Source organism: Cimex lectularius, unplaced genomic scaffold, assembly GCF_000648675.2.
Source record: "Cimex lectularius strain Harlan isolate CLEC.00 unplaced genomic scaffold, Clec_2.1 scaffold44, whole genome shotgun sequence".
Taxonomy (NCBI): domain Eukaryota; kingdom Metazoa; phylum Arthropoda; class Insecta; order Hemiptera; family Cimicidae; genus Cimex; species Cimex lectularius.
This window is the reverse complement of record NW_019392639.1, coordinates 1634062-1658799: the sequence shown is the minus strand read 5'-3', so window position 1 is coordinate 1658799 and position 24738 is coordinate 1634062. Positions and strand designations below refer to the sequence as shown.

The following is a 24738-nucleotide window of genomic DNA, read 5'->3' as shown; positions in this document are numbered from 1 at the left end:
GTAAAGAAAAAATTACACGAGAATATGAATAACCCGGGAAAATCTGTCGACAGGTGAAAACTTTGAATATACATAGGTGTTGGACGGGGTGAGTTGTGGTGCGAGCTGCTCCGTTTCTGTAAATATGGCGTGTCACGATTGAGCTTTCGCCCCGTCTCACGGATAATCGGGGTTTTTTTCGGCGGACAACAAACCAAAAAGGAAATTTGTACAAAATGGTGAGTTTCGCACAAAATTGTTTAATAAACTGAAAACACATTTTATCATTGACCTCTGTAATTCGACCGTGAAGTACCAGGCTGTCCTCTCCCACGAATTGACAATAAGAACAAATAAAAAACCTTTATCTTAATTTCGTTTATTTATGTATTTTTTTAAATATTATTTTTGTTTATTTTATTTTATTTTTATCAACAAAAATGTGTCGAACAGGGAAGGAGGAAAGTATGGAGTATTGTAATGAATTGAAACATCAATGGCGAGGTTATTCTAAGGTATTTCAGACTCATTCATATTTTCGTCACATCCAGTTTATTTATTTTTCTGTTCATGTATGTTTTTTTTTTTTTCTAACGTAATTAATTTTTTTTAACAATTAACAGTTACATGTACTAATTTTTTTCATAGTGAATGAAATGTTTGGGTTGACAAGAGATGCTAACTTTTTCTGGGAGAGAATAGGAACGCTTAGGTCACTGTTTAACATATTTTTTTGTGTAAATAATTAAATAAATATCTGTGAATATGTGATAAGGTTTTCATTGTATTTTTAGTCGGTTTAAATATAGTTAAGTGTAAATTTCTATAAATACATTTGTACTCACATATGTTTTCATTAAGGCTGAAATTAGTCAACGATGACATTGTTTTTATATCTTAGATTGCAATTAAATCAATTAAAAAATATTTATTACTTGAATTGGGAGCAACTGGTTGTATATATAACGTAAAATTGTACGAATTAGTCATATCAATTTGTTATGCAATCGTGACAAAAGGATATAATAAATTTGACAAACTTTTCAAAGGGATGTACAGAACAAATTTGGCTTTGTTATTTAAATGAAGGCTTCATTAAAGACAATTTTAAATCAGACTTTAGTACTAATACTTAAACAAGTATGTTCTACTACATTTAGTCTGTTTGAAGCTTGTAATGAAAGAAAAAGCTAACCCTTCTTCTAAATCAGCGATTCCCCAAACTTTTTCTGTGTCCGGGCCCTTATTATATCAGAATTTTTCCGCAGCGCCCCAAGTCAAAACAATGGTCTATCTCAGCATGAACTTTATGATAATAAATCTTTTTATGTAAGGTTTTGATTGAAATGAAAAAGTTAGTGTCACGAGAAGGATTCAAACCCCCATCCTTCGGTCAATATGCTGCGGCTCTAACCACTTGAGCTAGCGTGACTTCGATGCACTCAGACATCAACTCCTCAGCCTACAACCTTTCGACTTTTCCATCCTTTTTCACATTTTTCATTCCAACCAAAACCTTACATAAAAAGATTAATTAATTGAAAGAATTAATTTGGTGAATCAGACCATTAAATGTAATGGATTTTTGATAATAGTAGTAATTCGTTTGCAATTGACGACTCATGAAAAGCATTGATATATCTAAACCCTTTTTTTGTCTTTTTTAATAAATAATGAAAACTTCAGACTTTCTTGTGAAATTGAAAAACTGAAAGACTTGAAAAGCAATTACACACTTATTAGCAAAAATATAAAAGCGAATACATTTTTTATTTTTAAGCTATAATATAAAATACATAATTGCAGCTGTCTCATTATTATCCACATTGAAATTGGATACCCACCAGGGCCCTTGTTTTTCGGGTTTTATAAAGAGGTGTTTAGTTTTTTTATAAATGTAAAAATAATAATGTTTTTTACAGATAATTTTCATGACACCCCTATAGCACAGCAGCACTCAGTTTGGGAATCTCTGTTCTAAAGGAAAGAATAGATTCTACCCAATATAAAATATGCCTGGGCATTGTTACATTATTTAAAAAACCATTTCAGTTCGTAGTCCGATTGACCAATTAACATTTTTCAATTAATTAATATTTATGAAAGGTGTTGGTTAAGATAAAAAAAAGGCAGTGTCACAAGTGGGATTCGAACCCACGACCTTCGGCTAAATACTCCGCTACTCTACCACTTGAGCTATCGTGACTTCGATCTGTTCGGACATTAATGTTCCCACCTCAACCTAACCTCTTGAATTTTCCCTCCTTTTTGCCATTTTTCAAATATCGTGTAATTCTCGGCGACAAATGAAATGACCACTGAGAGCTTTCGTGAAGATATACTTCAGTTTATCTCAACCAATACCTTTCATAAATATTAATTAATTGAAAAAAGTTAATTGGTCAATCGGACCACGAACTGTAATGGATTTAATAATAAATTGAGGTATATCTTCACTAAATCTCTCCATAGCCATTTCATTCAGGTCGGGGATTCGAATCCCGCTCGTGACACTGACTTGTTTATCTCGATCAATACCTTTCATAAATATTATTTAAAAAAACAAGTTGGAAATATTAGATATACATAAGCTTAAGTAAATCTTAAAATTAAAGGAATTAGTACTATCAATTTGTTATGCAAGTAGTATATGAAAATTTTTCCAAACTTTTCAAAGGGATGGACAAAACAAATTTGGTTTTGTTGTTATTTAAATGAAGGTTTTTTCTCAGCAAGAAGTCATAAAAGCAAAGTAATTCCTGTTGTACAGGAGGGCCATTGAGGGTCAGAACACTACAATTTTCTCCATATTATTTACAATTAAAAATCCTTCGGCTATGATGGCATTTGAACCCAGGACTGCAGGAATAAAAAAAGAAAGAAACTTTAATCCCTCTTCAAGAGGAAAGAATAAATTCTACCCCACAGAAAATATGGCTGGGCTTTACTATATAATATCAATATATCAAATTTAAATATATGATATGCTTGATCTTCAATATATTGTAAATTAAATGGATCAGTAATATAAATTTTTTAAACATGACATTGATGGATTCACATTTATTTTAATCATTTTAATTAATTGTACTTTTTATCTAAGGTTGAGATAAAAAGTTAGTGTCACAAGCAGGATTCAAACCCTGCGAATCCCTCTCGAGATACTAACTTTTTCATCTGAAACAAGACCCTAGATAAAATGTATAATTAATTAAAATAATTAATACGGTCAGTGTGACTACTAAACATATATGGATTTATTTTAATCTGTTTGCCAACGACTTGTCCATATTTTGTCATTCCTGTATGGGTGCTCAAAGAATGTTGACAATTTTGAATGGCTACTGTGGAAATAGCACGATTTTAGTTAATATCTCAAAGAAAAAAATAGTTCGGTTTGCCAAGGGCTCTAGTAAGCATTTGTATTCGACGAGCAAACATTGAAGTCTGTCAAGAATAATAAATACTTCAATTAATTATTCTTTTTATGTAAGGTCTTAGTCGAGATGAAAAAGTCCGTGTCGACAATTAAGAAAACTTCAGTACGTTAACTTTGTTGAGTAATGATTATTTGGAGATCAGAAAATTTTCAAATAATCATTAACTAACGGTCACTAAACATCACACATTTGATGAGTAAGTTCTACTACATTTAGTCAGTATGAAAAAAAGAAACTAATCCTTCTTCTAGAGAAAAGACTGAATTCTACCTAACAAAAAACATGGCTGGGGTTTGTTATATCATTTTAAATAGTAAATTGGAAATGTTAGATATACATGATCCTAAGTATATTGTAAAAGTAAAGGAATAAGTAATTCCAATTTGTTATGCAATCATGACAGGAGAAAATGATAAATTTTCTTCATTTTTAGGGATGGACTGAATAAATTTGGTTTTGTTATTTAAATAAAGGCTTCAAGAAGACAGTTCAAAAAAAAAAAAAAAAAAAATGATTTGCAACATTTCATCTACGAAAAATTGTTCTACGCAATAGAAAATATGACTGGGCTTTACATTTTAATTTCAAAATGCATGTTTGAAATATTAGATATGTTTGGATCTTTAGTTTATTATATTATATATTATTTATTATTATATTAAGGTTTATTACAAAATAACTTTTAAAAAATCTTTTATCTTATTATGACTGTAAAATTAAAAATAAATACTTATAAAATGATTATTTAAAGGTGAAATATTTCATGAAGTTTTCTGGCATCGTTACTTATAACATAATTAAGATAATCATTTAATTAGGGTTACAAAAATAAAGAAAATCTACTGTGTTCTAGAACTTGATTTATGAAACTTATACGAGAATGCTTTACTGCATTAGCATAGAGAGAAAAACGAAACTTTCAGGCTGTTTATCCATGGGGAAAATGATTTTATGTAGCCAACAAGGAAAATAATTTCAGAACACAACTTATTAATAAGTGTTGTTTGTCGATTTTAAAGAGTAAAGAAAGATTGGTATCTTATAAGGAAATCTGAAAGTAAAAATTGAAAAAAGTCATTGAATTATGTCTTAAAGTTTGTCACATATAAATTATGTATATAAATTTTTTTCAATGCTATTCACTTGTGTAGATTGGCGCTATACTAATTTCAGTTTACAAACTATTTTGCTAAAACAGTAATATAAAAAAATATAGACACACTGAACATGATGAGTGAAACACGTCAGACAGACCAAAACAGCATGGATAGACAAAGCAAAATAATCTGTAATGACAAAATTATATGTTCACCACCTCACAGACCCCTTAAGCAATTTCTCATATTAAATGTTCAAGAAGCATGGGAATCGTGAAAACTTGAATGACTGGACTTTGTGATCGACTAGTGTTGATCAACCAGCATTCAGATTTTTGTTGATTGTCTAAACTTGATTAAGATAAGAAGCATCCAGAACAGAAAAATTCTGAGTTACTAATGTTATTCAGGATTTTGTACGACATTAAATTTTGCAAGATTAACTAAGGTTAGAGTTTATTTTTAACTAACAAATAAAATAATGTCATAAATTAAAAATGAATGAGTTTCCCTGGAAATGATCGCTTTGGCCTTTTAAATAATCATGAATAATCTGGATCTTGGTATGGCCTAGATGATAAAACAAATAGTTATCTGTCAAGCTTTCGGCCTATTTTAAGGTGATCATCAGGGCAAAACAATCTTAAAGAAGTGTACAAATTGATATCATTAATTTTTTTAATAACAAAAGTTTTCAAATTTCTTTGAACATAGCCTGAGTTTCAATACTGCCAAGGACTGCAACATAAGAATTTAATCGTCAGTTTGTAGACATCTTTAAGATTGTATAGCCCTGATGATGACCTTAAAATAGGTCGAAAGGTTGGCAGATAACAACTGAATTTTTTTTTTCATTCACACCATACCAAGATCCAGATTATTTGTGAATAAAAGTGGTCGATATAACTAACACTAAACTTTTAAATAATACAAGATAATTGCTTACTGTCAAATCCTGGTTGGATTTCACTGAGAAAGTTTAAAGAAAAAATACATGAGATGAAGACAGTTCATCAAGTTATTTGCACATGCCTTGTTTTGCAAGTCGGACTAATAATGTTATGTACGTCTGTATAAAATTCAACTGTTGTTTTGGTTAAAATCTGAATCTTGAGTACTAGTTTAAACAAACGTTTGTTTAATTCACTTACGGCTATTTTAAAACAGAACAAGGTGCTGCCATAATGATAATAATCTGGAAAATTGACGTTATAATCTATTCGCTACGCAAAGTGCATGCAAATTTGTAGTTTATTGCCAAGCTTAAGTTGAAACTAACTAAGGAGAATAGATTAGACTAATAATAAAAATTGCTAACAGTAATAAATCATTTAAAAAATATTCTAATCTATTTTATATAAGTAAGGGTTGGATTATTCATAACCTGAGTAATTTGACCCAAAATTACAAATACAATTTTAAATTATTGGCCCAAAAATTTTTTTAAATTAATGTTTTCAATAAGCTATTTAAATTGGCATTTCAAACATCTGATTGTTTAACAGGAAAGAACAATATTATGTTTTTGTATTATTTTTTATATTATTATTATTGTTATTTTTTAAATAAAATTTTAGTAATAAATAAGTAGATTTACAGGCTTACATTATCCCTTTGTGATAAAAGATTAATATGAGTAAATCTGTTGTTGTTTTTGTCAAGGTGGTTAAAGATCCTTTTACACTGTGTCCGTAAAGTACAAATTTCATAATAAAAGTTAATAAACACATTTTCCAAAAAAAATCTAAACAAATCGCCGTCAGGAATAAGCCGACAGTGTTTAGGTTTTACAAAATTATCAATTTGCCTTGTCTCTTATCTTATAATGTATTTAGTTTCACAGTGGAATTAGCAATCAACACGAACAGACTGGCACTGGTTAATTATTCAGTTTGGTACTAAATATAGAACTTTATATCAAATACCCGTTCAGTGTGGCGATTGTAGTGTGTTATTGTATTCTAGTAAAGTTCAATTCTTAACTTATGGCCGTAATGTTACCGCTAAAGAGATTAATTCTGAACAATCGTGGCTTCAATTATACAGTATGTAAATGTAAAATCAATTTTAATTTAATGCATAGTTGTATAGTGTGTTTAAGGATAAATGAATCATTAGTTAATGAAATTTATGATTCACTGAAATAAAATTCATGTTTTTCACAACAATTTGGATAAATATTTACTTTTCTTCTAAACTTTTTAATGCTTTTATATATATATTAATTTCTGCAATTATTTTAATTTTAATTATGAATGAAGTAAATAATAATAATAATTGCTTTTATTACTAAAAAACAATAATAGTATTAGAACAAAAATGAAATTGGCAAGTGCTATCTTTTTACCCCTTGTCTACAATTTGCTAAAAAATTAATGTAATCTGATTGTTATAAACTTAGTGACAAATCAGCCATGATCATGCCGTAGTCATTAATTCATTTTTCTGTTATTATTATTTTTTATGCCCAATTTATTGCATAACAAAATACTGGGTAGTGGGTTTGTGAATGACTCTAGTCCTCTTTCATTCATTGTAGAAAACAAAATAATGTCAATGGGTTTGTGGTTGGACTATTTTCTTATTTTAACTATCGTAGTTATAAATTGTTGTAAAGTTGCCAGGCTGAATTGTTGAGGTGTCATTTTCTGCTGGTTAGAAAAAATCGAATGCGACTGCAAATATTTGTCAAAGTTTGTCATGAACAAATGAATAATTTAAAAAAATACCTTGGACTATATTATTTGACTTCTTTGTCATCAAACAGTAAACTGAACTGATAATTCATCCTGCTTTCCAATTCTGCATTTTATAACTTGGCTGGCTCTTTTGATAATTAAAATAAACAAAAAATCTGGAAATCTTCCCAAATAAACGTAAATAAACATGAAATAATTATTTAAAAAAAATTAAGTTGGCCTGATAGTATTAGTGGGCCGAGGATTAAAAATATCTAACTGATTTGCATACTAAATGTTAATTTATTCATTTCGGATACATGGTTTTAAAAAATAAAAAATTAGACTTGACCACTTGTTTAATACTGCTTTTGAATTTCTGTAAGTTTCCAAAGAAAAATTTGACTTCTTTCCACAATTGAAAGTTGTTATTTCACTTGAAAAAAAAAGAAAAGTTTTTGACCTTTGATACGATTTGTACCATCGATTGTCATGTTTAAGAAATATTTGTTGAATGTTCACTTGGTGATCCTTGAAGGACCTACTTTTTCTTTACAAAACAATTGATATGTAACAGCGGTGCTTATTATGTAATGATAAGGGGAGGGGGGACTTTTTAAATATTGTATCACATTCCATTTAAAATATGTAAATTAATGTAATTGATAACTTTTTACAAACAGTCATTTGAGTGAGTATTCAGTACAAATTTATTCTGTATATCGATGCTTGCGTTTAAATACAGTAATAATTTAATTTGACAAGAGAGTTGACCAGACAAAGCCATTTAACATTAAGGCTCTCCCAGTTATGTAACTTTCTACTAGCAATCGAAAATGTGAGGGTGCATCGTCAAATTTTAAAGCGAAATATCCGAACTATGTGAACTTTCTTCCATTCGGATATTCTATTTTGTCAGTTGTTGATTAATTAAATGTTTTCTATCCCAGCATTGTTTACCCCATGGAACATGGAAAAGCATCCACTTAAAGGCAATGCGTCTATTCCTCTGAACGTACCCACAAGTTATCAAGCAGTTGGTGGTGATAAGGTAGGATGTTCGACTGCATGTTCTAAATTTTATTATTATTTTTTGGTTCAAAAGCTTCTGTTTAATTATTTCTGGTTTGTTTACTAAACATTAGCTAATTTTGTTGTTGTTTGGGAGTTGTATATCAATAGTTTGTGCATTATTCAATTTAGAATTTAGTTATGAATACTTGATTATTTGTCAAAACTGGTGTATTGTTATATTAATTTAAAAGGGGCAAAAAAAATTTCTACCAAAGTCCTAAATCTGTTAAGGAAATAAATTATCTGGGTTATAAAGTAGAAGTATCCTAACAAAAAGCAGAATTGAAAATTTAAATAAAAGATCTTAGCTTCTATTTTATTTGATTTTTTTCTCGTTTACTTGTAATAAATTTTATATTCTTTTTTATAGTCCTTACTTCTTGGTTTAAAAATGTCACTTATCTCTTTCATTATTTTCAACATATGCCAATTGTGCTTAAATAAATTAATTCTGGGAGTGCATCAGGTATCTGTTTCTTTTTTTTTTTTTTTTTTTTTTTTAGGTATCTAACGGCAAAACCCATACAACTTCCCTGAGTTCAGATGAGGATATGATCGATATTGCTACATCTGGAACAATGACTGAACGCATTATACAAGAAGAACTAAGGTCTGCGGCTCACTGTGAGTGTTTCCTTAATACATTTGGCGTTATTTTAATCGGATTCAAACAACCCTACTTCCTTCCCACTCATTCAAAATCAAACATAAACAAAAACATTAATGTTTCACTAACTCTCTCAACATGACACACAACCGTGACACATCTACATAGAAAACACTTTGAGTGAGTGTTTAGTAAACCTAAAATTTCTGTACTGTGTACATCATCATTGTATAAATTCATATTTTATATGTACTTGTATAATTTAAACAATGTTTTTACCCAGCCCTGAAGATGATCTCAATAAAGATCGAAACATTGGCATGATAAAGAAAATGTTTTTCTAAACCATAAACATTTAGCGGTCATTATTGACCTATTTCATCTAATTATGCTTTTTATCCAAAGTCTTGTGTAGATGAAAAAGTTAGTGCCACGAGCATTTTTCTACACCTCCATCACATCAGACCGCATTTCACAATCTCTAAATAATAATTGTTTTTGAACATTCACAGGATGTTATATGTAGGCTTCTTCTTCCAAGTGTGATTCAGTTGGAAGAAACCAGAAAGTTAATTCCGTTATGAATTTTTGAATATTTCAAAGCGTGTAGTATATGTGCTTTTGTTTTTTTTTTATACTCAAAGGCAAAAAAAAGAAAGGAAACTTGTATTTATTTGTTTATTTTCCATAATAACTAGGTATAAAGATTAATAGTCGACTTAAAGCATAAACACAACATTAATAACTTGTTTAACTTTATAGTGTTATTATTCATTTTGCACTCTTCAGATTAAAAATATAAAAAAATCAGTTTAATTTCATTTTTTCCAAAACCATTTTGTCAAGTAAGTTAATTTGTTTTTTAAATTATTTTCTTTGATAAAACAAATTTGAGTAAAAAATTAATTATTATTCTTTTTTACTTAAAAGTATGGTTTTAAGTTGAGATCTCACCTGGGCAAATGCTGGCCCAAGTTGTGGCTGTGCCGTACTCTACTATCCATGTTGGTCTACAGCAGTTTAGATCCACTGGATCAAAGAGAAGGTAGTAGTTGACCATGATGCTTGACCATGAAGGTTGAGCTCGAAAACAGTCAGAAGGCTTCGTGAGAATAGCATCTCTAGATGTCCTGCATCAGGTTCTCTGCTACTGGAGAGGCATAGAGCAACTATTTACAAATCTCACTTGGAAATGTGAACAATGGGGGGCTGTTATACTGCAGATGAGTGTTTGGTTTGTGACGATCAGATGACCAGGAACGCTTTGCTCCATGTGCTACATGCAAATAACAGCCTTTTCAAAGTCCGTCAATTATAGTATGGGATGGAATCAAAGTCCATGCCTGTACTGAACTGACATTGTTAGACATTGTTCACCTCCAACAAGCATTGAACAGCTCTAACCACTGTAGTTTGAAGAATACTTAATAAGGAGGGGCGTCGGTGGCCACAACGGTTTAGGCGTTAGCACGGCGCTCATCACTGTAAGGTAAAGTTCCTGGGTTCGAATCCAGCGGCCTGCATTCGACCCGATTTCACCCCGAGGGTTGATATGACCTCTGCTGTTGCGAACCCTCGTTAAAAAAAACAAAAAAACATTCAATTATTTACTCAATGCCTAGGAGACCTAAAGACCTCCGAGAGCCAAGAGGAGGTAATATGCGTTATTAAGACTAAAACTAGGTAATAAATTGTCAGTTAATTTTCAATCTATAACAAAATGATTTTCCGGTGTTTTGGTGAATTTTCTTTCAAACCATCATAATTAAATAATTTTTATTAAAACTCATGAAATTCTGATCTTGATGAATTTGGATTACATTAAAATAAATATATTGTAATTATTAATATAGCGATAAAAAAAAACTGTAGTTGAAAATAAACAACAAAATACGAGTTGGTTTTTTTTTTGTCTTTGAGTAATATTGACACAAATTAAAATCTTCAAATAAAGTTTAAGGGCTTCTTCGTGCTTATTTCTAATTTAATATTATTAATACATATATATTTTAATATATTGTATGAGTTAAATAAAACAAGCCCCAGTGTGAATCGATGTGTGTGACAAGAAATTGTATTCTATGGCTAAACTGTTGTGTTCACCAAGTAATTTTACATCCAGGAAAACACTTAATTAAAAGGCGATAACATAAAAAGAGATAATATTGAGTACATAATAAACGGTTATGTAACATTAATAACAGCTGTAATTTTATTTCAAGGTGGTGTCACATTTGCCGGAATGCAGGGTGAGTTTAGGCTTTCGAGTTCGAACGTCTCGGTATTTCTATTCACAATCTAAGCTTTATTGCACAGTAAAGTTAGTCGTGTGTTATGAAATAGATAGAAGTAGTTTTGTGTCTATTTGTTTTCATGTTGAATAAGCATGTCGTTTTGATTTGTTGTGTTCAAACTTTTTATCACATGTGGATTTTGATAAACGTTCTCACTAACATTTTGTATATCTCCTCTTACTATTGAAAACTGTTGTCAATGAGTATCAATTTGTTTATTTATTTTCTGTTTATTAATAGATAACGACTATTATGAAAAAAATTATAGTTTGATTATCTCTAATCATCTTGGTCACCTATTCCTATTTTTGGTAATTTCATTCAACATTTCACAAACATATCAGTATCTTTTTGTCTTAAAAAAGCCGAGTGGAGATAGCAATATATTGACACTTGTCAGACAGATCAAACAAACATCTCATTTGCAACACGATGTTTCAACATTCAAATATTTATTCTAAATTACAGTTAGACTAAAAGACGTTTAATTCAATACAAATACTCTTTAGTATGCTTCTACACATTTTATTTACTGATCTAATACAATTTCTTGTTGAATGTGTATTCTATTGTTTAGTATAATTGAAGAATTATTTTAAATTAGTTCACCTCAATTTTCTGTTTAGATTATTGTAAATTAGTTTACCTCAATTTTTTGTTTTGTCTAAAGTATTAATCTGCAAATCATATGCAATACTGTTTACAAATTAATAATAGTTAAATTAAGTTAAATTAATGTTTTATTCATTATTAATTTAACTATTATTAATTTGTGAACTGAAATAGCATAGTAAAAGGGACCTTGATGGTGATGACTAAATCTGTGAGGATACTAGGTTTGCCAAGCACAACAGCCTTCTAGCATGTACTTTTTCCTAGTTCTATAGTTCAGGGAAAGTACTTGCTCCTTCAATCAGAATGTTCACCCTTTGGTGAGAACGCCATTAAATAGACAGTGATTTTTTACAATTCTGGCAATTTTGAGTTTAATTAAAAATTAATTAAGGTTTTTAGTTGAGATGAAAAAAGCTAATGGCACTAGAGGGATTCGAACCCACGACCTTCGGCTAGATACGCCACTGCTCTACCACCTGAGCTATCGTGGCCTCGATCTACTCGGACATCAACTCCCCATCTCAGAGCAGCGGCGTATCTAGCCGAAGGTCGTGGGTTCAAATCCCTCTCGTGCCATTAGCTTTTTTCATCTCAACTAAAAACCTTAATTAATTGTAATGTATTAATTGGTCAAGCGGACCACGAAATTAGTGAATTTAATTAAAAAGTAAAAAAAAAGGAAAGTATTTAATAATTGCGTCTTGTTGTTGGTGTTTTCTTTTTCTTTGCTTTTTTACCTGTAACACCTTAGCTGATCTCCCTCTATTCTTCAACATCACTCCTTGTGAGACAGTTAAATTTTGCATCTTGCGTTCCAGTCGATTCTTTGATTTTCCAATCCTCCTCTTTTATATCGGTCCCACAAACAAGGCTGGAGGGAAGAAAAAGCAAATTGGCGAGGTCGAGTAGCCAAAGGGGGTGGGTCGTGATCTCAGGATGTCCGATCAACGCATGAACCTCCCATAATTCCTAGGAGCTCCTACGACGCAGCTCTCCAGTCTCATTGTCAATGTTCTCAGATATAGGGGTGCAAAAGCCCACCTGGTTGACATTACCCCAAATTTATTGTGACCCTAGCTTAATGAACCGTCTCCTCAATGAGGACTTTCCTATAATAACTTACCATTTTGTTATTCATTAGTGATATTCGGTTGTGTTTTTACACCCTCTAGGTTTTTAGAAACATTTGTTTCTTACTGAGTTAGCGATTTATCACCAAACATAAAAAAAGAAGTATACAATTTCTTACAGACATGTCAAATTTTTATTATTTGTTTTAATATTGTATGATCTGTGAAAAATCAATGGGTCTTTAACAATATTGTTCATTTAAACAATTTTCTTAATAATTTTCATCTTTAGTCTTGGTTTTCTTCTATAGAATAGAATTTATTTGTTAGTCATTTTGCTTACCTAACTTTATAAAAAGTTATTATTGTGTTTATTTTCTCCGTAATGCTTCTTAGTAATTAGTTTCCAATTTTTGTTTTTGTTATAGGTGCATGAAATTTAGAAAAAAGATAATTTTAAACAAATTTAAAAGTAGAAAGCGTGTAAATGTAAAATAAGTGATTTACCTTTTATCGTTGTTTTGTAGAACAATGATTTTTCTCCCATAGATATATTTGTATGTAGTGAATTTTATGTTTTAAAATTGTATAAGGTATTCGAATAGATTACTTTCCTGGCTCTTTTACTTTTTAGAGTGGTTTGTTATTTGTCTTGTTATTTAAAATTAAACAAATCATTTTAGATTCTGATGAGATACCTGGAATTGGTCAATATGATGATTTTCACACTATCGATTGGCAAAGGGACATTGCCAAAGATCGTATGCGACATCGGTATATCAAGAAAAAGAAGCAAAAATCAATTTTAGACCTCGTCCGTGGGGCACACGATGCCTGGTCGGGATGGCTCTGTGTCCTCTTAGTAGGCCTCGTGACAGGTTGGGTGGCCGGAGTCATCGACATCGGTGCTTCATGGATGTCCGACCTTAAGTACGGCCTTTGCCCACAGGCCTTCTGGCTCAATCAAGAACAGTGCTGTTGGTCGTCCACTGAAACTTCTATTGAAGATAAAGGAAATTGTTCCCAAGTAACTAACCAGAAATTAAAACTGTTTTCAGGGTGTGTATGTGGATTGGTTTTTACTGTTGTGTTTCTAGTGGGTCATGTGGTCAGAGTTAATCGCACAAAGGAGGGAAGGTGCAGGCGCTTATATCATCTCCTACATATTTTACATCGCCTGGGCTTTGATGTTTGCATCCTTGGCTGCAGGATTGGTCAGGATGTTTGCACCTTACGCTTGTGGTTCTGGTATACCTGAGGTATGTAAAATCTATAAAAATAAAAAAAATGCTTCTAAAAACTATTTTACTTGTAAATTTTATGAAATACTTCATTGAGAATTTTTTTAAAAGTTTTTTCCTCTACTTGCCATTTTTTGTAAAAACAATTTTTTTTTAAATTAAATTTATTTATTAAAACTGGTCTTATTAGACCAACCATTAATTTTACAATAATATTATAGAATAAATAAATGTTTACATTCTTATAAACCCATTGGTACAATAAGATTTACATTTCTCTATTCAGTATTCATTTTTAACTACACAAGTTCATGCGGCTTTGTTCTTTTTAATCTTCTGAGCATGTTTCGGTTATGTAAGAGTTTGGTCCCTTCCATGTCAATCTCAGTATTTCCGCCGTGACTTCAGGGATGTTAAGATCCCTATGTAAGTCCTTATTCCTTACGCACCAAGGTGCATTGACCATGTTACGTAAGATTTTATTTTGGAGTGTTTGTATGATTTTGGTATTGCTGTTTGGTACAACCCCATAGTTGAATACCATATGTCCACATAGGCTTTATGACTTGTTTATATAATAATATTTTATTTTGTATAGCAAGTTTGGAGCCACATCCTATCAACCAGTATAGTTGTTAAACCTATTGCAGTCCTTTTTTTCTTCATATGTTCTTGCCATCTCAGCTTGGCATCTAAGGTCATTCCCAGATATTTAGCTGTATTGCTGTATGGCAGGGGTCGGCAATCTTTTTCAGACGGCCGGCCATTTTCAAAATAAAATTTTTTATGCGGGCCGCACATTCAAATGTAACTTAAATAGTGCTTTTATATCATATACGAGTATAAATATTATTAAAAATAAATATAGAAAAAATTTATTTTTTATTGGCATGCTATAATTACAATAATGCCAGAGAACAAAAATTTTACAATTCTTGAAAGGGAAAAAAAAGAAAATACAATTCCAATTACATATGTATAAATATGTAAATATAAAATATTAAGGAAAATAGTTTATCTTTCATTTTATTCATTCATTAAAATTCAATGTGCTTTTTGTTCTTGAATATTGTTTGATAATTCGTTTAAGTCCGGTTGTGTTTGGGGTACTGAGATCCTCAACAAGTTTTGTAAATTTTCATCCATCAACCTCGTTCTATATTTTGATTTTATGAAATTCATTCTTGAAAATGTTTGTTCGCATAAATAGGTGCTTGAAAAAATACAAATCATTGATTTTGAAAAATTTCTTAAATTGGGAAATTTTGTTTTCTGGTAGATTTGAATAAAATGCAATTAAATTATTATCATCAAAATTATTTTTATATACATTGTTAGATTGCAAATCAATTAACTCTAGTTGTAAATTGACTGGTGCTTTTACAATATCAAATTTTAAAGGATTTGCAAATATTAATATGTCCATTTCTTTTGCATAAAAATCTTGAACCCGATGATGAAAATTTTCATGCAGTACTTTTAATGACTCAATAAAAATATTCGAAGGGACACTGTTTGTCGTTTTTGGTTAAAAATGATTGCAAAGTAGGACAAACAATAATTATTCTTTTCAAGTTGAGAAATAAACAATTTTATTTTAAGGTGAAAACTTTTGATTTCTGTAAATAGCTCGTCGATTAACTTTCCTTTGCCTTGTAGTGTTATATTTAATTTATTGAGGTAAGTTGTAATGTCCACAAAAAAAGCTAACTTGCTTATCCATTTAAAATTTGATAATTCTGGTTTATTTTTTCCTTTTTCTGTCAAAAACATTTCAATCTCGTCTATCAACTTGAAAAATCTTTTTAAAACTTTCCCACAGCTGAGCCATCTTACTTCAGAAAAATAAATGATATCTTCATATTCTGGGTCAATTTCATTTAAGAAATTCCGGAATGTTCGATGGTTCATACCATTTTTGTGAATATAATTGATGGACTTTACTACAATATTCATAACATTTTTCAAATTTACAACTTTTGCGCAAAGTGCATGTTGATGGATAATACAATGAAGTTGTAGAGGAGGCTGTGTAATATATAATTCTTTCAATTTTTTATTAATCATGCCTACCAAACCAATATTGTGACCAGTCATGTTCTTTGCACCGTCAGTTGTCACATTTTTTAATTTTTCCCACTTGAGATCGTACATATTGAAAACATCTAATAGTTGCAAAAATATGTCTTCACCTCTCGTATTCCCATGGAGGCTTTTTAATGCAGCAAGTTCTTCTGTTACACAAAATTGTTTATCAATTCCATGGATAAAAATCAACAATTGAGCGGTGCTAGTCATACCGTTGCTTTCATCAAGTGCTAGTGAAAAATACTCAAAATGTGAAGAATTTTCTTTTAATTTATTAAACATATTAGTTGATATATTTTCAATACATCGAACTACTGTACGTGCAGACAAACAAATATCTTCAAATTTTTTAATTTTTTCCGGACAAATTTCGTTAACAGCAGCCAAAATACATTTTTTAATGAACTCTCCATCCGTAAATGGTTTGTTATGTTCAGCAATTAATTTCAAAATATGTAAGGACATTTTGACCAATGCTGAACAATCGGCCACATTTCGGCACGCTCACGCTCTAAGTTTGTTGATTGTTCCTAAAATTATATTGGGCTTTGGCGGGCTGCGCAACAAGTTGCAAAGGGTCGCAGGTTGCCGACCCCTGCTGTATGGTATAGTAGTTTCATCGATTGTGAGCGACGGAACATGGTCCACCTTTTTGTTTGTAAATATTAGATGAACTGATTTATGCTGATTTAGCTTGATTTTCCATTTTTTTGTCCATTCGTTTATCTTATTACATCCATTTTGGAGGATTTTAGTTGAATGGGTGATAGTCCTAGTGATATCACTGCTGTGTCAACTGCAAACATAGCAATTTTAACTCCATCTATTTTCGGAATAGTTATAACAAGTAAAGCAGTGGACCTAATAGGCTACCTTGTGGCACTCCTGCATTTATTGTTTTTAATTTTGAATATTGATCTTCTTGTTTGACTCTAAACAGTCTGTCAGTTAGGTTTGTAAAAAAACGATTTCATATTTAATACTCACATGGATAATATTAAAATGTTAAGAATATGCCTTCTAAAATTGTTTAGAACAATTTTTTTTTTATGTTACAGATTAAAACTATACTCAGTGGTTTCATTATTAGAAGCTATCTTGGAAAATGGACCCTTATAATAAAGTCAGTTGGCATTATGTTGGCCGTTTCCGCTGGCTTGAGCTTGGGCAAAGAAGGCCCAATGGTCCACATCGCATGTTGTATCGGTAGAATATTAATTTCAAAATTTTGTAATTTATAAATTTCTACGAATACAATTAGAATATTTTTCTAGGAAACATTTTTTCTTATCTATTTCCTAAGTACGGAAGAAACGAGGCGAAGAAAAGAGAGATTCTTTCTGCTGCCGCCGCAGCGGGAGTGTCAGTCGCCTTTGGCGCACCAATCGGAGGTGTACTTTTTAGTTTAGAGGAGGTATGTTTAAATTGAACAAGTTAAAATAATTATTGTAAAAAATTGACCTGGAATGTTTTATAGGTCAGCTACTACTTCCCTCTTAAAACCCTTTGGAGATCTTTTTTCTGCGCGTTGGTCGCCGCTTTTGTCCTTCGTTCCATTAATCCGTTTGGAAATGAACATTCTGTCTTGTTTTATGTTGAATACAACAAGCCATGGATATTCTTTGAACTTGTTCCGTTTGTGGCACTCGGTATCATAGGGGTAAGTAGAGTCGAATTGATCTTTACTCTCCAAACTATTTTCTTAATCGATTACTCTTATATTTTAGGGTGTGATAGCTACAATATTCATTAAAGCAAACATATGGTGGTGCCATTATCGTAAGACATCACGCCTTGGACAATATCCTGTGACAGAAGTACTAGTTGTCACAGCTGTAACTGCTGTGATAGCCTATCCCAACCCTTTTACGAGAATGAGTACGAGCCAGTTGATTTATCTTTTATTTAGCCAGTGTGGAGCTTCTCCAGCTGATGGGCTTTGGTGAGTTATTTAATATAATTGTATTATCAAAGATAATTCTTAACTTTGCGATTGGTTTTAGTGATTACACTGCTTCTGGGCATAGTCCGACTGAAGGTGTTTTAGTCGGTGCTCCAGGTCCAGGAGTTTACAAAGCAGTTTGGCTCCTAGTCCTCGCCCTAATATTCAAACTTGTGACAACAGTTTTTACTTTTGGCATGAAGGTCAGTTCTGTTACATTGCTACTCTTTATATTTAAAATTCACGTTAATAAATGCTAAACAATTAAATCTTATAGACTTGGTCAGGTGATAATTATTAAGTGTGCAAAATTTTTTTCAGTTTTTGGGAACAAAGTCAAACCTTCAAAATATAAATTTATTTATATTTTTAATCCAAAACAAAATTTCCTTAAATTCTGTAACATACTGCAATCCTGGTAGCAGATATATACCCTTTTTGTAGAATTCTAATACCTTAGATGAGTCCAATTTTCTGTGCGTTTTCGCTTGAAAATTCCCCTGCTTTGTTTAACGCATTCAATGCAGGACCGAAATCCAAGACAAGACTCAGGTACGGAAATTGTTTTCGTGAAATTTGATAGGTTGATTGCATTTAGCAAGCAGCAAATAATGTTTTCTCCCCCATCAAACAATTACACAGCCATGTTACAAAGAAAATTTTTTAAACAGTTCAAATTATATTTTCACAGACACATCATTTAAAAATTTTATTATCACGTTATACACACTACTTTCCGTAATTGGGTGTTCTACTCCTTCTTTCTCCAGATCCTGGTAGAATTTATTTCTGGTCGACGAATGTTGGTTGCAGTGAAACATTATGTGTGTGATAGAAATCAAAAATGAAGTCAAATATCTGGGCATCACACTAGATAAAACACTTAACATTTAAGAAACACATCAGCTCCATTATCACAAAGGCAACACGAGCTTTGATGGTGTGCAGAAGAATAGCAGGGAGAAACTGGGGATGTAGGCCAGAAACCCTGTTATGGATGTACACCATGATAGTAAGACCTTTACTTACATACGGAGCTATAGCCTGGGCTGATAAAGCAGAACAAATAACCAAAAGGAAAGAACTCAAAAAAATACAGAGACTTGCATGCATCTGCATAACGGGAGAACATGTCCTACAATTAGCATGGAAAAGATATTGGGTCTAATTCCCCTACATCACATGGTAGAAAGGACAGCACAGAAAACCATAATCAACTTTATTAGAGAGAAACCTCCAACAGGAATAAAACTGAAATGGAGAGACAGAAACAAACTGTGGAAAAACCATCCATCACTCATGGCTCCAAGAGATGACATGAACAGGATGTTTGAATTTAACCAAAAATTCCGAATACATCTGGGCACCAAAAAGGAATGGGAAGGAAAGGGAAATAATTCCTTTAAAAATGGCACCATCCTTTGGTACACAGATGGATCTAGAACACAAGAAGGTACGGGAGCAGGAGTATTTGGACCCGGTACCAAATACTCAGAACCCATGGGAAAACACACCAGTATCTTCCAAGCTGAGATTCATGTGATTGAAAGATGTATCCAATTCAATCTAAGTAAAGGATACAAAAACAAGAATATAGCTATCATGTCAGATAGCCAAGCAGCCATCAAAGCACTAAGCTCAAATTCCCTTAGTTCAAGGATGGTGCTGAACTGCAAAACCAAACTAAATATATTAGGTATGCAGAATAAAGTCAGCCTCTGCTGGGTCCCAGGACACATGGGAGTAGAAGGCAATGAGAAAGCGGACACCCTTGCAAGGAAAGGGGCTGCTATACCGCTGATAGGACCCGAACCCTTCTGTGGCATAGGAATCCACATTATTAACGAATATCTCAGACAGAAGGACAAAAAGAAAATGAGGGAACTTTGGAATTCACTTATTGGACACAGGCAATTCAAGAATCCCTAACAAATTTCGGAAGAAAAGAAATTACAGAATGGGTCAAAGGAAGCAGGAATAAACTGTGAATCCTAATAGGATTCTTACTTAAACAAGACACTTAAAGAAGATTGGAGTAATCCAAGACGGCACATGCAGATTCTGCAAGGAAACAGAAGAGACACCAACACACTTACTAACAAACTGCGGAGCTACATTAGCCTGCAGGAGGAAATGTTTTGGGATGTACAATGTGACCATAGAAGAGCTTCAACCATTAAAACAGGGCCTATTAATCAAGTTTCTTGATGAAATAGGACTCACAGAGAACGGGGGATACAATAGCTCTCAAAGAGCGCAGTATACCATACACTGAAATATTACATCTACATCTACAACATTATGTGCGTTAGGTCCTCCTTTACTCCGCATGTGTTGCAGTTAGGGTGTTGTTTCTTGCCAATCTTGTGAAGATATGCTGCGCAGATGGCTTAACCGATGAATGGTGGTTATGTCTTTTTTTGCCATGTCTTAGTTTGTTAAACCACCGTTTTATTTTCACAAGTGGAAATAATGTTTTATAAGCCATTCCCTTATCTGTGGCAGAATATTCAATTTGTCATTTTATTTGAATTCTTGTTTCCAATATTTGAAAAAGGTCTGTATAAGGGATTTTTATGATTCTAGGGATGGGTAACTGTGTGGTATTTTTTGCAAGTTTGTCAGTTTGCAAGCACTGAGGCTGTCTGTGCAAATTACAATGTGATTCTTTGTAGGAAGGTTGAGTGTAAAAAAAGTTAGCACTGCCTTAATTGCTAATAATTCCGTGGAATAAATTGATATCTCTGCCGACAGAGGAATTGATTCCCCTTTATTGATGCTAGAGCAGAACCAGGAGCATCCAACATTACCAGACATGAGGGATCCATCGGTGAAAACAGTTAAGTGGTCGTTAGGGAAAGTTCCTGAAGCTTTGTTGATTAACCACTATGGGATTTTGTCCGAAGTAGTCTTTTAGTATATGGCAATTAAGGGTTTATAAGCAGAAAAAAATGTTTTATGACTCAAATGTTCATTTTTGTAGGGTTTTAGACCGTGACTCCACAGTGGAGTCAACCGTATGCGGCAAAAGTCTGAGTATAGAAACCCACAACTTTGTCCAATCTCCATGACATGATTCAACTGTTGAGTCACGAATAATTAAGAATTTTCATATTCGAAACAATTTTAAAAACCCATTTTGATTACTTTTTCTTTAACAAGTGTGAATGAGGAAAAATATTTCCTTGCTGAACAAAAAAAAAAACAAAAAAAAAAAAAAAACTAAAGAACAATTTTTTTTCTAATATTTACAGTTGATATTATCCATGTTTTTAATTTTTACCAAATGAATTTAGAAAAGAAACAAAAAGTTGTTTATAAAACAGCGTATTTACAACAAGAAAATTGTATATTTGCAATTTTTTCACTCATTTGAATTGTTTAAATGTAAAAAAAATAATATAAATAAAAAACAATGAAACTTTTTACAACAAAAAAATAATAGATATTAACATATTTTTTATTACTTGAATGATTTAAATGTTTGTTTTTGTGAAATTCCAAAAACTATGTTGGAATGCAAAGCCCCGGTTTATCACTGTAGTAAGTCGTTATGTTTAAATGGTCCCAGCTGTGGTGATTCTGGAAAAAATATGATTATTGCACATTGTAGGAAAATAAAAATATAAATCATATTCCATTAGATTTCGTGGTCCGATTGACTCTTTCAATTAATTAATCTTTACCTAAGGTACTAGTTGAGATAAAAAGTCAGCGTCAGGAGCAGGTTTCGAACCCACAACCTTTGGCTAAATACGCCGCTGCTCTTGAGCTATCATGACCTCGATGCACCAAGGCTAAGCGATAAAAGAACATTCACTGTACCCATTTAACTACTTTTTTTTTGGGGGGGGAGAAGGTAATATAAAAATATTAATTCAAAAATACAAAATAAACCATAGATATATTATTCAGAAACATTTATTTACATGTTGGGTTGTATTCAGGTGTCCCACAGCTTAATGAATTGTGTCTGCACAATTTTTCCACAAAATAATTACTTGTCTTTAGTTTTTAGTGAGGCTTTTCATCTGTTATATTTCTCCAACTCCCAGGTTTGAGGGAAACGTGTTTGCTTCCTGCTGGATTGGTCCTGCCAGATTGTCGGCCTTATTCCCAACATGTTTGAAATTCTTTAACAACCATTCATAACATATGTTAAGACAGGCTTTCACCACTAAGTCAACGATTTTAAGCTTGTTAGTCCTTCCACAACAAGGTGGTATTTGGTTGTCTCTCCGTTACAAAAACGTCGGAAAACACATACCGTAAATTCCACATAAATAACAGGCTCTGTGACCAAGATCGACCTCATCAAGAATTGCCTCAAAATTTTGTTTGCTTCCAAGTCATATGAGTTGCAGTTTATTCTGGATTGACCCCAGGGGGTTTACTTACTGTTTCTGAGCAATCTCTTTCAGTAGGGCTTTTCCCACCTCAACCCCTAACAGGGCTAACAGATAATAAAGGATTGCCTTTATACGGGTGAAAGCTGTAGTATGATATTTTATAAATATAACAAATAATATATTTACTATTGTCTTTAATTTGTGATTAAATAACCAATAGAACCTTTTTTATTATATATGTAGGTTCCATGTGGACTTTTTATACCTTCCTTATGTCTTGGTGGAATTGTCGGAAGGATTGTTGGCATCGGGATGCAGCAATTGGCGTCATCATATCCTCATATCTGGATTTTCAGTGATGAATGTGCTGCAAGTGATGATTGTATCACACCAGGTCTATACGCGATGGTGGGCGCAGCCGCAGTACTTGGCGGTGTAACAAGAATGACAGGTAATTCATCATTTATTATCTTTTTTTTTTATTGTGTATTTCATTATGTAATTAATTGTTCTCTTTCATGTTTAAGTATCACTTGTTGTAATTATGTTCGAGCTGACTGGTGGAGTCAGATATATCGTACCGCTAATGGCAGCGGCCATGGCAAGCAAATGGGTGGGGGACGCCCTAGGACGGCAAGGCATTTATGACGCACATATCAACTTAAACGGTTACCCCTTTTTGGACAGTAAAGAAGAATTTGCTCATACTTCTTTAGCTGAAGATTTAATGCAACCTAAGTAAACAAATATAAAAAAATATATATAATTATTTTGTATTTAAATGTTTATTTAATTTTAGGAGAAATCTCCCTCTAAGCGTTTTAACACAAGATTCTATGACTATCGAAGATATTGAATCATTGTTAAAAGAAACGGAGCACAATGGTTTTCCTGTTGTGGTTTCCAGGGAATCTCAATATTTGGTCGGATTCGTGCTAAGAAGGGATCTCAATTTAGCTTTAGGTTAGTCTAATAATTCAATAAAAATCCAATAATATTTTACAACTTATGATTTTATATCAGAGAGTGCCAGGAGAACTACTGACGGGGTACGAGGAGACTCTGTAGTGCTGTTTACTTCAACGCCGTCTCAGCCTTTGAACCCAGGTGGCCCTCCGACGCTCACTTTTGAAAAAATTCTCGATATGGCACCGATAACTATTACAGATCAAACCCCGATGGAAACTGTAGTCGATATGTTCAGGAAACTCGGTCTACGGCAAACTTTAGTTACTCATCATGGGTAATAATAATTATTTTATAAACAATATCTCTTCAGTGTGTTTATTTGGTTTTTATTTATATCTGTATTTTTTTTTTTACAGACGACTTTTAGGAGTGATAACCAAAAAGGATGTTTTGAGATATATAAAACAAATTTTAGACGACGAAGATCCCAATTCAGTGTTATTTAACTAATGCCGAGACAAAATTGTTGTGTTCCTGAATGAAATTGTTATATATCAGTATATATATTTGTAACTTTCAGTCTAGATTATACCCTTAATGGAATTATATTTTATTACTCATTCAATTAAGAAGTCTCTTAGCCAAGCTTTTTTATTAAGTCATTATTCTATATCTTATATAATATGCATCGTATTTTATGTCTATTTATTTTAAAATTGAATCTTTTAGAATTAATTTGAGAAAAGTATAAAATTGAATTAGCTTATATGTGTACATTTAATATTGTTAAATTACGTGGTATGATGTGACAGAGAATATATTTTTGTTATTTTTTATTTTTGGGGCTCTCGAGAGAAAGAATAGGGAATCACATTATTTTATATACTTTGGTGGTATTTTTATTTTTATACTGTATTAGGAATGTTAATGCGTTATAAATTTAATTAATACATATTTAATTTTGTGCAGGAAGGCTTTTCAAACGATTCCAAAGAGCTCTATTTTTATGCTTTTTGTTTGTGTCATCTTAGCGCTAAAACGCAAACGTTTAAAAACAAGCGAATCGATTATTTCAGAAATGTAAACAAAAATAGAAAATTGGTATGTTAAGAATAGAAAAGAATGTGATCTAATATTAAGTTATTGTTTATTAGTTATAATTTTTTTTTTTAATTGCGTTGTTTCATAATGTACATATACGATGTGTTATATTTGAAAAGATTTTTTATTTTTTAATTGTTGTAAAATTGGTCGCCAAGGTAGATAAGAATGAAAAATGACAGTCTGATAATGCATTATTATTTTTGTGTCCTTCCCTCCTCCACTCACCCCTCTGTGTATTAACTGTACAAATT

General features: G+C 32.0%; 1 protein-coding gene across 8 annotated transcripts; it reads left to right on the top strand.

The window, feature by feature from the left end:
• Window positions 1–24678, top strand: LOC106662810 (H(+)/Cl(-) exchange transporter 5). Of its 8 annotated transcripts, XM_014387176.2 has the most exons (17): window positions 1–218; window positions 433–494; window positions 8145–8245; window positions 8772–8892; window positions 11098–11124; window positions 13538–13881; window positions 13952–14113; window positions 17242–17389; window positions 17458–17597; window positions 17661–17843; window positions 17911–18125; window positions 18187–18328; window positions 22718–22925; window positions 23002–23212; window positions 23274–23437; window positions 23498–23717; window positions 23800–24678. In XM_014387176.2, the coding sequence occupies exons 3-17, from the start codon at window positions 8165–8167 to the stop codon at window positions 23891–23893; spliced, it is 2460 nt and encodes an 819-aa protein (XP_014242662.1). In that variant the 5' UTR covers window positions 1–218; window positions 433–494; window positions 8145–8164; the 3' UTR covers window positions 23894–24678. The 8 variants fall into 8 exon arrangements, with proteins under 8 accessions (XP_014242662.1, XP_014242672.1, XP_014242715.1 ...); XM_014387186.2 differs by lacking the exon at window positions 433–494; XM_014387229.2 differs by lacking the exon at window positions 8145–8245.
• The last annotated feature ends 60 nt before the right edge of the window (window positions 24679–24738 follow it).

What these genes read in the sequence shown, in the direction of transcription:
- LOC106662810 (XM_014387186.2), top strand. Translation starts at nt 8,165, where the DNA reads ATGGAAAAGCATCCACTTAAAGGCAATGCGTCTATTCCTCTGAACGTA. An exon ending in ACTAAGGTCTGCGGCTCACT is followed by an intron (nt 8,893 to 11,097) that starts GTGAGTGTTTCC and finishes TTTTATTTCAAG; the next exon opens with GTGGTGTCACATTTGCCGGA. An exon ending in ATAAAGGAAATTGTTCCCAA is followed by an intron (nt 13,882 to 13,951) that starts GTAACTAACCAG and finishes TTGTGTTTCTAG; the next exon opens with TGGGTCATGTGGTCAGAGTT.